The following is a 17,020-nucleotide window of genomic DNA, read 5'->3' on the forward strand; positions in this document are numbered from 1 at the left end:
CTTTCCCTGATATAAGTCTCTCCCCTCTTCCCACTCCTTTTGTGTAGTCTATTCCAATTTCCCTATCAAACCTGTGTCTCTGTGGTCATTTCCTTTCACATCATGGCCCAGGCTGTGTGGCTGCACGTGGATATGCCAATCCTTCTGCTCAGCTTCTTCGAGAGGGCTGGTGGGGAGGGAGGAGGACAGGGTTTATGATAGAATCATAAAATAATTTAGGTAGAATAAGACCCTTAAGATCAAGTCATTAACCTAACACAGCCAAGTCCACCACTAAAGCTTGTGTACTGCCTAATGTGTAACTCTGAACTTTCTTGTGGCCTGTTAGCTGCTGGTCTCTCATGCTGGTTAGACATAACAAACCTCTCTAGGTTTCCACGTCAAGGACACCAGGCCCCAAAATGTGTAAACTAAAAGCCTCTGAAGGGGGGCAAACTTGGGGTAATTACATCATGAACTGAGGTTATAACTGGACAATTAACCCTTATATGTAAATGAACCAAACTTTTAAAAGTGTGAAGAACTCGTGACCCAGGGGCCATCTTGGGTGTAGCCTTTTGACTCCCCAGGGTGTACCTTTGAAGGCCCTTCAAAGAAATACCTACCTTTATTCCCTTATTCTTGTCTAGTCTCTGTTTTTAGGTGGCCATCTCAGGCATCACAGGGATGGGGACTTAACCACTTCCCTGGGCAACCTGTTCCACTGCATATAATACAAAGTTGTGCTCTAGCTATGTACAACCAGAAAAAGGTTTAAATATCTTTACTTTGATTCCACCTACTGCTGTGTTGTGCTATGTGCAGAATTCTAAAAAAAAGACAAAAAAATTAAAGTTAATTTTAAAAAATAGTCCCTGTTAGGCTCAGTCTCAGATCCAGAGCCAAGTGCCCTTCTGCCTCCATCTTCCCTTAGGTCCAGATGCCTAGCTCAAGCTGTACTTGACTAGCTCCAGCTGCACACAGAGTACTTGGGATTGGTAATTAGAGGAAAGCTGGCTCTCTGTCTCTTGGCTGCTGTGCAGGGCCAGCTCAGTCCCTGTTTGAGAGCAGCTCAGAGTCCTGCCAACAGCAGCTGCAAAAAAACGGGTTGGAGGATGCTCTGTCTCTCTTCCGAGACTGGCAGTTTCACTAGAGCCTGATGAGGTCTAGGAGCTGGGGGACACTTAGGCATGCTGAGTGATGCACACTTTGGGAAGATGCCTGTTTCTGAGCCTAAGAACTGAGTTTTCTCACTCTGTCGCTCTGTGGGGGGGGAGGGGTCTGGAAGGAAGAACAGCCTCTGCTCCCTTGACCTGCTGAATTTCAGATCAGCAGAGGTGAGACTTTTCCCAGCTCTACAGGACTGTGCTCCAGCATCCTGGCTCCATTTTTAGCCTTCACTGAGACAGGGGCCCCAGCTTGACACAACTGTGTTGATTTGCTGACAAAATGCCTAGTTCATATTGGTGATGCTCAGAGTCCAAACAGAGTTGTTATGTAGCCACTTCCATGCAATCTTTCTCAACCTAATCTTTGCATTCATTTTTTTAGCCATAACAATCTCGCTTTTCCTCTACACAGTGCTTGTAGGTATAATTAACTTTGAACTGTCAAAAGATCTGGAAATTGAAGTTTTTATTCCCCATACAGAGCTGGTAAACAAATTTCTACAGTGTGTCCCAATGCAAATATACACAATTCTGATGTTTCTTCTGCAAAGAGTGCTTCAGTGAGTACTGCTCACTGGGACAGTGAGAGGCAATCTGTCAGGACAGTATTATCCAGCAAATGCATTCTATCTACTATGTCAATTAATGGTTGTCTTTGTTTATAAGATACACATTGCTCCTGGAAATTCAGAAAAATTGTGAGAATCTTAAAAACCAATAGCTAAACTACAAGTTCTATTGGGGATAGAATAACTGTGTCTGTATAGCCACACACAGGACCACACAGGCTAGATGGGCCTTCAGGTTGTATAAGAAAAGTAAATTAAATTATTACTGTGTTTTGTGGCTAAATCATAGAGTTCTATAACATTAAAGTCAGAATGAGAACATGCACTTAGTTTTCCTTGGTGATTTAGCTCGAAAAGGTAACAAATTCTGGTAGAAATCATTGTGCAGAATCATACTCATAAAAAGATAAATGCAGACATCAGTTATATGATTGGTAATTGCCCTTATACCATGAAAATCAGTGAACACTTTCCATGTTTTTCCAGGGAAGTAGAATGTTGTTGTCATTAGTCCCAATTAAGTAGCAAGCCCCTAATAACTCTCTTTTCTGTCAAAGAATGTGTTTCATGGGGCTTCACTCTCTTTATTAGCATAAGGGTTTCCATGTATCTGGTAGGAGTTCACAGGAAACAATTAAGTATTTAGAGTTAGGTATGAGGCAATGTAGACTGGAATAGTATGTTTATCAGAAGGAAGTAGTAGTGCTTGCTTCTTAAATGGTTGCTACAAGAGTTAAATGAGAGATATTTTCCTTGTATTTTGACTCAGCATTTAAAGCAAAAAGTTTGTCAGCTGACTGCATGCAGGAAAACTCAGAAGAGAATTGGGAATGAGAGGGAGAAAATTCAGGAATATTTTAGGAAGGAGCATTTAATTACTAATACTGTTTCCTTAAGTTCTTATTCTGAGTTTCTAACAGAAGGCATGGTCATTCTAAGTGATTGTTAAGGAGTACTCAATACTTTGATCCATCTTTATATTGGTCAAGAATACAAGGAGACAGGGAAATGTTAAAATTAATTTTGTTTCCTTGATCATCCTGTATCCCCCTATGCTATATTCCTCAGGAGCTTCTAATCTTCTATGGCTCACTTGAGCAAAAACTTAAAAAAAATTATTTTCTGGTCAATGGTTTTTGTATCCTAGATCAGGGAAGTCTGTCTTTTGTGAATGAGATTTGAAGTAGAAAGACAATGAGCTGGAGCTTTCAGCTCTTTTCAGCATCTGCAGGGTCTAGCGGGTCTCCACTATAGTACATGAGAAATGTTATTTTATTACCAACTCAGCTTTTGAAATTTTGCTTGCAGAATCTAGTGAAATTTCATTTTGGGCAGATCACACTATTTGGCCAACCTCTGCTGTCAGGCATGCTGATGCAGACAAACAGCCCAGTAGTCTTTAATTTCTAAATAGGACATTCCTGTAATAACCTATCATGGGGTTCTAAATTGTTTCCCTGCATTATAACTCTCCAACTCTGATTATAGATTCTTTGAAATTGCAGTAATACTTGTTATGATCTGGTTTGCTCATATTTCTTTCATACTTGCATATCTTGAAACCGTGCTTTGTACATGCAAGCTAGATAAACCTCAGTAAAAATGTACTGTGTCTGGGGAGACATCATCAAAGCATGGTCTGTGTTTTCTTTTAAAAACATGGCAGCAAGTCTATTGTTCTCTGGGCTCTAAGCGCATCTGCATAATTAACAGCTGAAGTACCCAGCCATGTCAACACACAGTAGGTAGCACTGCTACAGACCAGGACATCTCTGAAGATGTTTTGTAGTGCATTTCTCATATACCTAAACTGCTACATTTAAGTGTGCAATTTTTATCTATTCATTATTTTGGTGAATGTAGATTGCCCAGGACCTTCTGATGAATAATTATATGTTTGAATGAGCGCAGCAACTTCAACAGCAGACATTTGTTCTTTAGACATGTTAGGAGAATTATAATTGATGCCTTTTTTATCGCTGAATGAAAGAAAGATAAAAGCGCTGCTATAGACTGAAAGTTGAAATAAATTATGTAAAATACATAATTCGCATAATGACTGTCCCTTTATAAATGTTCGCATTAAGTAACCATATCATTTGGGATAATTCCTCCTTGAGGAATGCTGTGAAAGAAAGCTCATTCATTATCTTGACTTGGTGAATTGCTCTAAAGCAGCTCCTCTGATGAGAAAATTGATTTAGCATTTCTTTAAACTATTGAAAATAATGCTTGATTTCTATACTTTCCTGTTCAGAAAGTTTCAGTAACTGTGTCCATTATATGGCTTTGACTAGTTAAACTGAAACTCCTCCAGAAAACACAAATATCTACCTCTTATCTGCATGCATATACACAAGCAGAACCTTGCTTTAAAACCCCACCTGGCCTGTTAATCAGACTGACAGAGTAATCACTCAGCTGCTGTAATGTAGCTCCCCTGATTCATTGATGGCAGTAATTAAAAGTTTTGGAGTTACACTTCTAAGTTTGGAAGCCACGCACTTATCTCCAGGCGAGATAGTGTGTCTGCTTACTGCCCTTGTAAAAGTGTCTCTGGGAACAGGCAACATATCATTTCCCAAAATTTTTGTCAGGAAAGTTCCTAAAATTAAAAATATGTACTTCTGAATTAAGTCTGTCGCTTGTAGATGTTACGGAGGAAGTTGTGGGAGAAAAGACAGTAAAGGGAAAAGCACATAAGTGCTATTGTTCGTGGCAAAGGTTAGAGAGATACAAGGTTATGTGGGTAGGTGAAAGAAAGCAAAATTTCTGAAGCAACAGATGGTGTAAAAGATCATCTTCCCTTCCAAAAAGAGTGGCTCATGGGGCACTTATGATTTTCCTCAAAGAAAATTCTCTCTGAATGGAAATTAGCAAGTTGTCTTCCAAAAGTAGCATCAGCAGCAAGGGGCAAAAGGAATTTCTTGAAGATCAAAAGTAAAGACTAAATAGAAGGGTTGTAGGAGGACATCCTTCAGAAGCATCTGTTAGTTTGGATAACCTTCTGCCAAGAGCTGTATATATGGTTTCTTATCTAGACTGAATTTCCAAATCTTTTGAGCTTGTCCACCCTGTCTCACCCTGTCTCATCTGTCTTTTTTTTTTTTTTTTAATTTCAATTCAGTCTTACCTTATGGTCAGCATAGTTGCTATATTTAGATTCAAATGTCTCTAGGAGAACACTGTAATTCATTGCATACTACCAGGCTTTGATCTTTGTCTTTGAGATTCAAAAAGACACCTTAATAACATTTTCTCTGCTCCCAAGGATTTTGATGGGAACAGTTGAAATTCAGACCAAACAGTTGTGTTTGCCAAGACCAGGGTGAGTTTGTGCAATTAGAACTTGGTTCACTGTGTTTTTGACAAGCTCTCCCAGGAGGTTTCTAAACACTGAAAACCTTTTAGGATGAAGTTCATGTTTTCTGCATGTGCTTGGCAAAGGCAAGCTCTATTGCTCCAGTATAAAAAGCTGAAATTGTATTTTTCCTCTCTCAGGCTCAGGAAGTGAGGTTTTGCACTGGGTATCAGAGAGGCTGTAGAAAAGAGTTATCTTCCCTAATTTTTATTCACATTGAAGACTATACTTTTGGGTTATGATATTGTTCATTCTCTAAGGGATGTAATTTATGTATGTATAACATACAGAGAGTACTAGCATCACTTCCTCAAGGGGTAAGAAAATGAATGGATTTTTAGAGAGGGGAGAGCAGATAGGAAAGAGGAGAGCTTAAGCAAATAATTCTGCAACTATTAAGTGACATACAGTCTCTCTAATAAGAGGATATTTCATCTCAGTGAACTGCAGTGAGTGACTAATGTAATGCTGTGCACTCTATGAAAGATACAGTATAGTAATCCCAGCAGCACACTAGTTTTGTGTTGCTCTTATTTTTACAAAAATAGTAAAACTAGTAGACCTGTATTTACATAGGGAGACTTACTGTTTTCTCATTTTTCTCAGCTCCTGGAACAGATGTGCCTAATGGCCACACCACAGCTTTTGAGGATAAAACTGGAGGTGGAGGGGTAGTGTGGAGGTGGGGTTCAGGAATGGGATAAGTTGCCTTCAGGAAATGAAGTTCTGTTTGCAGACAGTATGCTGCTGGTGGTGGTCCTATTAGAAGGCTAAAACTCAGGACACAGAAAATTATTTGAACTTCAACTTAAAAAAACAAGAGGGAGCTGGGAAGACCAAGTATATTCCATATTACTCTTGTCCCCAAAACAAAAAGTTAAGTACAGATGTCCATGTTTTGTAAAGTCAGCTTTTCTTCCTACAACATTTGCACACAGTTTCCTTTATCTTTCTTTGTATATTAAAACTGATATATTAATTAGCACAAGTTATGAAGAGGAGAATAATTTTGGAAAGAGTTATTACATTGTTTTTAAGGAAAAGGGAATTTGCACTGACTTATTTGCAAACCCCACATTTAAATTCATGAGACATTTCTCTCTGTTCCATATGCATTCAGTGTTTTTACTTTCAGTCATATTCCTAGGCTCTATTGTTTTTCAATATTAGTCAAATGTAGCACGTAATGCTGTTTTGTTCTTCAATGGAAATGTAATATTATTGTTTCACTACCTTAATCACAGCAAGCTGAACCCTGTACAAGCTATTTGGTTTAGTTATACCTAAACCAAAACAAGTTGGATGAAAGTTTCAAACTGAGACCATTGGTTGAAATCTGCCACTTCAGATCATACTAAATACCTAAGGGCAAGTTTATAGTTCTCTTTGGAACCAGACCCAAATTTTGGGGCCTCAGAACAGGTGATGGTAAAACTCTTTAGAGCACATATAATCTGAAGGAATTTTGTCCACAGCAGAGTGGCTCCTCAGTCATCCGTTTCTAATGTTGATGCAGCTGATTTACTTTCCACCTACAGTGAACAATATACAGTAATTCCCTTGCTCCAGATGCTCTTTATTTCTATAACACCATTTTTATTGTGTTGCAGAGCTTACAGTGAGGAAATACCTGCTCAGGTATTTTACAGCAAATGTTTCTTCTCAGGTTTAGGCAATACTAAAAAACACCATAAAAATTTGAATATCAGGCAACAAGGAAATTCATGTATGTGGATATTTGGAAAGAGAAGGAACAATATACATTTTAATACAGCTGAAGTTACCTGGAGACAGTTGTCTTAATGCAAAATGACTTTGGAACTCTAAATAGAGCTTGCTGTTCTCAAATAGGTACAAATGGTATTAGCAGTGTTTACAAATCCTGAAATGCTCCAGATACCATTTTACTCTTCAGCTGCAATGTGGGTATATTTCTCACAATGCACTGGTATGTGTTTCATTGCATGTACTTCTGTAATGTTCTGATACTGTTGAAGATGATTATACAGCAATATATTTTAAATTTATTATTATTCTCCACATCGTAGTCAGATATTTGGTTTTCTAGGGTACCAGAAAGATTGACTTTTCCATCATGATTTCCCTTGACAGCAGGCTGTAGTCTCAGGATATCTGTAAATATAAGTATTGTGTATTATTAGTGAATGTTCATTTCTCCTATTCACCACAGAAATTGCTTTCATAAAGTGTGTCACTGAGGTAGTTAGAAAAACCATTACAACTCACTGGTGGTTTTGGGAAGTTTCAAGTAGAGAGCAAGACACAGTTGGTGTTGTCTTTTAGAGATACACAATATTGTAACATTACCACTTTATTTATCAGCTTAACAGACTCAAGAATTTACTGGAAAAGTTTTCACTGGTGTTTCTAATCCAGATGAATTATCTGTTCATCTCAACTGAGATCAGACATGACTAAGACACTAAAAAAAGAGTAAAATCTTACAAAAATTGGAGAAACTTAGAGAAAATCAAAGAACATTTACTTTTGAGTATCTTTTTTTAATCAGCATTTTCAGCAGTTGTGAATAGCTATTCAACAGGTGAGCGTGATTTACAATGAAGAGGAACCTCAGCATGTCATCTTAGATGTATGAAATCTCACATTTACCTGGTGGAAAAACTGGTGGACTTGCTCCTAGGACATCCTGGGATTAAGTGCACAGAGGCTGTGCTTTATGGTGCCTGCCACTCCTCAGGAATGGATAAAGTCGTTTCACCTTGCTCCTGTTGGACACTAATAAGTACTTAAAACTTAGAGGGTAGCTGTAGGACAGAACAGTCCTTGCCCTCAAGACGAAATGGTGACCACTGCTGTTCCTGGTCACTACATATTTCAAGATTTGAGACCTTCTAGTGTCCGTCCTTCCTTGTGCACAGGCTTGTTTTTAAATGCAATTTATTCCTAATGTAAGAAAATGAATGGATAGCCATTAACTCTTCACATGACTAGCAATATTTGTCCTATCAAGGAACTAGCAATGATCAATAAGGACTAGAGCAGTGTTCTGCTAGATGATGCTCAAAGACAACCAAATACAACTCCAGTCCTAGAGAATTTCATTGCTAAAGAAAATCCAAGAGTTATAACTGGTTAGACAGGCGGGTACAAGCAATAGCAACTTTATTGGTCAGGATGACAGGTAATCCAGGATACCTAATGCATGACATCCTAATGTTTTGTCATAGCAAAAGAGAATTATAGAGAAGAATGAGACAGGATAAAGCTCTGCAGCTGATAGAGAACTGCTCAGGGGAAAAAATAATCTCTAATTAGGGAAAAGAAATATGGCCTGAACTTACAGACTGATTGAAGGAGCAGCTGTCATATAGACAGTCTGTACATAGGGCATTGAAAAATCTAAAAGAATTTGAATGAAAGGAAGTGGCCTGTAATTTATTGTATGAAAGAGAAGATGTCATGGTCAAAAAAATAGACTAGGAGAATGGTCTTTGCAGCAGCATTTCTGTATCAGTGGAGAACAACTGAACCCATGAAGGCCAGAGGAAAAGTGTCAACATAACTGAAGAGCAAATGATGAGAGCCTTGATAACCATTTTAGCTGTGAGGTTTGGTAGGAATTTTCATATCTGTGACATGTTATGCAAAACAGATCTGCTATATCAAGGCACTACACGGTTCTGGGGAGTGAATTGATGATGATACCCAAGCCATAGTCACAGGGGAGAGACAGGGAGGTGCCATCTCATGGAAACAGGCATAGATATAGGACTTTCAGTGAAATGCAAGCATTTCTTATTTTAGGTGGACTGAAATACTGAGATTACTTTGAGCTTCTTGTGGAAAGGCTAAATACCAATTCAGACAGTTCAGTAACAAGGGGTACTGTTTTGAGGACGTGCATACACTGCTTTGTGCTCAAAATGCATTAATGTGTAGATTCAAAGTGCAGAGTGCAAAGGGCTTGTTTGGGTCCTATGTGGCCTGGGAATTGTTGCCTTTAAATAAGTAGAAATGGATAATGGACTGAAAGATTCTGTAATGATTTTTTAATGGAAGAGGTCATTCAAGGCCAAGCATGCATTGCTGCTTTAAGTCTCATAAAGGGACTTATTGCTGTCTCATTATCATTTTCTCAAATAAGAGAGAAAAAGAGAAAGACTTGTAGTGGTCTTTCTAGAGAAAGGCCAGGAGCCTGAAGAAGCAAAGTGAAGACTGAGGAGGGAAGAGCACGAAGATGATGGAGAACAACAGTAGGGTTGTATGTTCATGCCTTACATTGCCATATAGTGCAGGGATAGCCTTTCTATACCTGTGTCTGGTCCTGGAAGTTGTCTTCAGTCTTCTGTCTCAGCAGCTTGGATCTCAACCAAAGCAGTTATTCCACCACAACAGTGATTTTTCCATATTTTGAATTCTTTAAATCAAGACTAAGTGATAAAAGGTGAAGCAGTGTCTTCAGTAAGGGACTTGGTGCCACAGTTCCTGATGGGGTTTTGTTATCATTATTGTCAGTAACAATCCAGACAGGTGAAGCAAAAACAGATGACCAGATCAAATAAAATTTTCTGGACTTGAAAGCTATGAATCGATTAGCACTGATAGTACTAACATGAAGGAGGAGATCTTCTGAAGAATAACATGTCATCTTTCACTGTGGGAGCTAAGTAGCCCCACTGAAGCCATTCAAGTATACAGGTGGTAACGCTAAGAGTAGATGTAAGTTTTTGTTTAACAAGGGCTAAAACCAGCAATGCCTATCAAACTTTCTTCCTCTATTTGTCAAAGAACAGAAGCTGAGCAGTAAGTTTGATCTCACAAGCATGAAAGTGGGTTCTAGTCATGGCTGCTGACTTCCTTTCTTACCTATGTTTGAATGAAGTATTATAAATATATCTGAATTTTAGCAGCTCACAGCTGCAGAGATCTCAGCTGTAGAGATCACTGCAAGTTGCAGCACTGCAATGAAATTAGAAAAAACCACAGAGGAATCCCAGCTGTTCATTTCTTAATTCAAACACTTGCAAAAATACAAAAGCATTGCCTCTCCTGAGATTTCTCCTAGATATCTGTCTGTCATGTTCCAAGATGCAAAGATACCTGAAAACACTCTTCACCTCAAAAAGTTTTTAATAAATAAATAAATAAAAAATGCTATAGGCAGTTTCTGTAACACATATACACATTCATATATGCATTTTCTCAGTTCCTGCCCTGTTTTCATTTATTATTTTGAGACATTTAAAGTACAAATGTGTTCATAGCATTAAATATAGTATACGTCATCACTACTTACAGCAGAAATATTCAGTGTGAATTGTTATTTCATATTTGGTGTGTATAAACACACCAAGAGCTATATTCAAACAGGAAGAGAGATAAAACCATGGCATATTTGCTCACCATTAATTGCTAGTGTTTTCTATTTGTGGTTCCACCTTCTCTGTGGCAGTTTTCCCTGGGTGGAAAGAGGCTTGTGGCTGAGGGATGCGGGGTTGTGTGTGCGTGAAGCATGGGGTGTGGTTTGCTGAGGGCTAGCATCCCCCTCCCAGACAGCTAATGATCCCGACTTAATCCTGCTGGCACCTGCTCCTCATCCTCTGGGCTCTGGAGACATGGCTCAGAACCTGGAATAAAAAACACCAAGGAGCAATCCTGCATCCAGCCGGGGCACTGGGCATTGCCAATACACCCCTGAACAGCTGTGTGTCCTGGCCTGAGGTCAGGGCAGGGCTGTCCAGGATATGCCTTCTCTTTTCCTCAGATGATGGCAGAAAAGGGCCAGATCATATCAGAAAGTCTGGCTTTGATGCTTGGTTACTATTGCTAAAAATGTCTTTACTTAAAGAGGTACCAAACTGGTGCTGCCAGCTGCACCATAGGGTCTTAAAATAACACCTGGCATTGCAGCAGAGAGTATGTGCATTTGTTTGATCTGGGTAGCTAGAACCAAAGGGAAGATAATCAAAATACCATGGTCTTCTCAGGTTTTTTCTGTGATTCTGCGTTTAATGAAGTGGCTGATGGAAATCAGAGGTGCTGTCTGCCCGTTGAAGCACCAGGATGAGCCCCTCAGTGATCTTAAATTCTTCCTCTGGCTGCCCTTTCCTCAATGACTGGAGTGAAATGAGGCAATAACCTTATTTGATTTGCACATGCCACAAAACTTTCTGCTGAGGTTAGAGACCTCTGTGCAGCTGGTTTAAGCCTGCTGGTTCTGGGTTGGCTTCGTGTGCACACACTGAGTAGATGTATGCCACAGTCCCATCCCCCCCAGGTTGGAAACCGCTGAAGTGGATGAATATTAGAAATCTGATGCTGATGGATTTAAAGGAGAAAAAAATCTGTTCGTGCAGTATGAAAGGTACATGTATGAGCTAACAGTATGGTTGTATGGCTTTATTTTTCAAATTCTGCAATGCATTCCAAATTTGGTATTTTGGGCCCTGTTCCTAATGAGGTCCCAGAAATGGCACAGTACAGGCACTTCAGCAATAAGGACTAAAGCTGATGAAGTGAACTTTGCATAATTATAAGCTGAGAACTTTAAGAATATTGCACATGGCACTCATGTCCCAGTGGTGAGCACAGACTGATATCAGAGGCCACAGAGAGAAAATATCATGCAGGGAAACATGATGCAGGCCTGACCTATGTTCCAGAGTGGGAAGTGGGATTTATGGGCTTGTACATTTGCACTGTGAGTGTAGCTGTAAAGTGAGATGGAATATACCTACAAGGCATCTTGAATTTCTTAGGAAAATGGTTTTCTGGATATTGCTGAAATTAAGTTGTCTTTTCCCTGTCAGTAAGGAAAAAAATTAAAATAACAGAGTCAAAATATTTTGGACAATATTTTCTTAGAATCTAGACAGTAAAATGGCCACTTTGTTGGGTTTGTATTTGACAGCCTGATATTGGCATTAGTCTGAAAAGGTAATAATAATCTACTTTTCTTCGGCACAGTAATAATACTACAGCTATGTTTCTGCAGGTGATAATGTCTCTCTGTGACACTACTCACACTTACCAAAGCTGTGAGTCAAATGAAGCTCCAAAGACTGTTTAATCCCTAACTTAAAGCTTCATTTTCCTAACTGCTGCAGCTGTGGTGACTTCCATGGAAGTCAGTAGGTTTAACTCATTATTTTAGTTTCCTTTTCTTAAAATTGCTTTAAAATACATTTTATTATTTGTTGGGGGTGGTTTTTTTATTATTTTATTTCTGTAATATCATGGGACTGTTCTTAAAGAACAGACTGTATAAACATTCTGATAAAGGTGTTGTATTCAAAATGTTATTTATGGGTGAGGAAGGACCCTTATATATAAAGCCAAGATTTTATTTTTAGTGTTAAATTTAAACAGTATAATCCAAAAATCATTATCAGTTGAGACTGAATCATTACAGAAAAGAATACTTTTGTGCAGAAAGATGTTTCAGGAGTAGTAGTAGTAGTAGTAATAATAATAATAATAATAATAGTAATAATGTCTAAATGCCTATACACACACTTCTTAGTTTCTATTGCTTTTCCTGATGTTTCATCCACCCTCCCTCTGTTCCTGCGGGTCCTGAAATGGGCAGTTTCAGTCTATGGGGTTCAGTGGGAGCATTATGGCATGTCATTGGCATCTGGAGTCCTTTGCTGGGAAGGATATGATGTTCATCAGGATGGTTTATTTTTATTTATGCTAGGAGCTGCCTGGGGCTATCTTTATGTTTGATAACACACGTTTAGACCTTGCCGTTTCCTCCTCGATCTGAAGCTTCATTTTACAGATAAGGTATTATAGATAGTGCCTCGTGTTCGATACTTCTTTGCTCTCCTTGTTACCCCTAAAAGTAGTTTTGCCCAGCCCAGATCTGCATTTCTTTAGCTGAAAACCAGTGAGTTGTTTACAGCTGTGAGCTCTCCAGCACCAGCCTGTGCCCATCTCTCTAGTTATTGCCACGCCATATTACAGTGCTTCAGGGTAGTAAAGGTCATGATACAATTCAGGCGTGCTTCATACACTATGGGGCATAGATGTAGAAAATGTTATTATCAGGTAATACTCATCCAGATGAGAAAAAAACCTTTTTAATAAAATACTCAGATGCAAAGACACAGTCCAGTACAAAATTCTGCATGGTGGAATTTTATCTGTAGATCAGCAAAAGGCACAGTAGGAGCCTTGGGGCAAGGCAGGAGCAGGAGGCCAGATTTATAGACCCATGTTTACTTATAACTAATGCAGAGTTCACAGTTCTCCATTCATTTATTTTCAGGAATATGTAATGTATTTCTTCATATTTATTCCTGGGTGAGAGTATGTATGTGTTAACCAGAGACACCAGTCCAGGGATGTATATTAGAAACTGTGAACTGAAAGTGTGCATGCATAAAATTTTTATGTCTGGGTATTTTTTGAATGCCTACCACCTGCAAGGGGATGTCTACAGATGCAGGCTAAGGGACTGTGCAGCTGGGCAGGTATACCAGGAGTGCATGTGTTGCATTAGTGATAAGGTTAAAAGAGAGCATCCTTATTTCTCTTATCTTCTACATTTGTAAATTGGCACTTTCTGCATTGCTGTAAACATTAAGAACCAGGCAAAAAGTGTCAGATTTTCTCCTGGCTTGTGTTCCTGTCAATCCATTTAACTCAGTATCACAAATAGTTAGCACAAATCAGCTGTTCGTGATTCGGCTGTGCTATTCCCAGATCATAAAACTCTTCAATTTCCCTTCCATTGTAGAAAATGTTGGAGAGCTTAGCAAGTCTTGGAAGTTAAGTTATATGCAGTGATTAATCTTTCAGAGGTCATATAATCACAGAATATCCTCAGCTGAAAAGGATCCAGAAGCCCTACTGCTGGCTCTGCACAGGACAACCCCAAGAGTCACACCATGTGCCTGACAGCATTGTCCAAACACTTCTTCAACTCTGTCAGGTTGGTGCTGTGACCACTTCCCTGGAGAACCTGTGCCAGTGCCCAACCACCCTCTGGGTGAGAAACCTTTTGACATATACAACATAATTCTCCCCTGACACAGCTTCAGGCTGTGACCCTCCGGTCCTGTCACTGGTCACCACAGAGCAGAATATCAGTCTGCCCCTCCTCTTCCCCTCATGAGGAATTTGCAGAGTGTCATGAGGTCTCCCCTCAGTCTTTTCTCCAGGCTGAACAGACCAAATGACCACAGTCCCTCCTCACATGGCTTCCCCTCAAGGCCCTTCACCATCTGGGTTGCCCTCCTTTGGACACTCTCTAATAGCTTCTTATATTGTGGCTCCCAAAACTGCCCCCAGCACTTGAGGTGAGGCTGTCCCACTGCAGAGCAGAGCGGGACAATCCCCTCCCTTGACCGGCTGGCGATGCTGTGCCTGATGCACCCCAGGACACAGGTGGCCCTCCTGGCTGCCAGGGCACTTCTGACTCAAATTCAACTTCCCATCAACCAGGACCCCCAGGTCCCTTTCTACAGCGCTGCTTTCCAGCATCTCATTCCCCAGTCCGTACATCCAGGGTTGCCCTATCCCAGGTACAGAATCTGGTACCTGTCTTTGTTCAACTTCATACAGTTGGTCATTGCCCAGCCCTCTGATTTGCCAAGGTCTCTCTGCAGCACCTCTCTGCCTTTGAGGGAGTCAACAGTTCCTCCCAATTTGGTAGATGATTCTTAGCATTGAATATTTATTTTTTTACATTAAAAAAAAAAAAAAAGGAAGCTTACCATTCCTTACAAAACTGAAAATTAAATCATGGAATTGGTTCTCATGGGGAGATGTCTGTGCTGGAATGGTTTTCCTGTGAAGGAATCACAGGTCACTCACAGAGTTCTTCGCATTTTGGATTCCTTTATTTTCAGTAATTCAGGTGCTTGTTGCACTAGCTTATTGGCTACAAATCCAGGTGTGCATGGGAACAGGGGCAGTGTGTTTGTAACAGGAGATCACCAACAATCTGCAGTGCACAGAGTAATGACACTGGCAGTAATCATACTGATTCTAGCACTATTGCTAGGCTTTCAGTTTGGGCTCTAATGAGCCATGCTATCATAGCCATTTTCAAGTGACTGAAGGTGGGTGCAGATAACCAAGTGAAAAATTCCTTTAAATGCAGCTCTTCCCCAGCTGGGTTACCACACACTACCAAAATATGCATATTGCTAGGTAAGAGCTTCCACATTTCCAACATTACCTTGTCAGCTGAAATATGGCAGTGGAGAAAACTGTGTTTGGGTTGATTCAGGCAGACAATGCTGAAGGGCCTGCACTTGCAGTGATTGTTTATTTAAATGTTTGAAGGCAAAATACAGAAAATACCCTGCAAGTTGAACAAGTAGAATGCAAATATATGTAATGTTTGAAAGGCTCAGGCCTTCTTTGCCAATTTTGTACCTGTAAAATGTTTGCCAAATTACAAGTAACTAAAATTGTAAGTAGCATAGCAAGGTTTTTATATAGGTATTTGTAGTATTGTCAGGTTTTAAATAGATATTCTTATCCATAGACTGTTTTGTACTATCAGCTGATAGGGTGGGTTCAGTATTGTCATTCTGAAGTGGACTTTTAAAAACATAATTACCTGGAGCTGAGGTAAAAATTATATTGTAATATCTAATATAAATAAGGCATTCTATTTCAAGTGGGTCAGTCAAACTTAAAGTAAGAAAATCCAATAATGAGAGGTTTAAATATAGAATATTTCTCCTTTATTAATTTAAGCCGTTTTAAAGGCAAAAATATACCATGAAAGCTTACTTTTATGCTCTTATTTTTCTTTTTTAACAGGACTGGGAGTTTCCGCATTTTATGGGTGATGTTGAAGTGAATCTTCCAGGCTTGCCCTCAGCACACATGCAATTTAAAGTACCTTATTTCCAAAAGATACTGAAAGAGGAATATCACATACATATAACAGGTGTGTAATCTTACAGATTGTGACACAGTCACAGAGTGAACTGCTTCTGTGTAATAAATGTACGCTACCACAGTCTTAAACATGTATTTTGTATGTGTGCGCCCCAGACTTTTTTCTATCTCTTTATCTGTCCATATCCATATTCTCCATATATAAACATCTCAAGGAAATGAGGAACCCATATCTTACAAATCAGAGAGGCCTGCTGTTTTTCATGGATTTCAGCAACTTCTTGTGACAATAAGTAATACACAATGTAGCTTCAGACATCTTTCATCTAAAATTACTCTCCCAGGGAAATTAGCAGCTTATTTCATCTTCAAATCTCTTATGCTTTCAGATGCCTTTGCCATGATTTATGCTAATATCTTTTCATAACTTCGGTCATTCTCATCTGGCAAAGGCCACTCATAACCATACTTTCATCAGTCATCTAACGAGAAGCAGACAGTTAAATAACCTCAAATAAAATAGTATTGCAGTTATTCAAATGGATGATACATACAGATAAAAAGTACCTGATCCTTGCATATTGTGAGTCAGTATTTTAATAACGGTAGGGAATGAAAAAGAGAAAAAGGTTAAATAGGGATAAATATTTTGGTTTTACCTTCAAGCTATACAAAAGGAGTATAGCTCCTCTCTCTACATTGAGAATGGATGGATAATAATAGATAACAGAAGAATGCAGGTGTGAATTGGCAGGGGTCTTTAACTGCTAATATAAAAGGTCACAGCACATGACGCCACACAGAAATAAGATAGATGAGGGTAACCAAGGACACAGCCATATGAAACTCCTGCAGACCAGGGACAAAAGGAGTGTTCAGAGATGATACAAAGATAAGGCCAAGAGCTAGCAGGTGAGTCACAAGCTCAGCAAACAGCAGAAGCCAAGGGAAGAAAATGTGTCAAGGAAAGAATTACACCAGCACTGAGTTGAGGTAGACTGAATGAGGCCTCAGAAAAGGTATTTTCAGCAGAGAATGCAGAAATGAGATTAAAAAACAGAAAAGAAGATAAAATTAGTGCAGAAGTTACCTGTTGG

General features: G+C 39.3%; 1 protein-coding gene across 7 annotated transcripts in view; it reads left to right on the top strand.

Annotated features, from left to right (window-relative positions):
* TMEM117 (transmembrane protein 117) overlaps positions 1–17,020 on the top strand; it is a 198,509-nt gene that overhangs the window by 169,779 nt on the left and 11,710 nt on the right. For all 7 annotated transcript variants that reach the window (XM_008632769.2, XM_017733148.1, XM_017733151.1 and 4 more), the window contains one exon: positions 15,843–15,972. In XM_008632769.2, coding sequence (XP_008630991.1) covers positions 15,843–15,972 — 130 coding nt within the window. The remainder of the gene's footprint in view (positions 1–15,842; positions 15,973–17,020) is intronic.

The sequence above is a fragment of the Corvus brachyrhynchos genome, unplaced genomic scaffold, assembly GCF_000691975.1.
Source record: "Corvus brachyrhynchos isolate BGI_N302 unplaced genomic scaffold, ASM69197v1 scaffold32, whole genome shotgun sequence".
NCBI lineage: Eukaryota > Metazoa > Chordata > Aves > Passeriformes > Corvidae > Corvus > Corvus brachyrhynchos.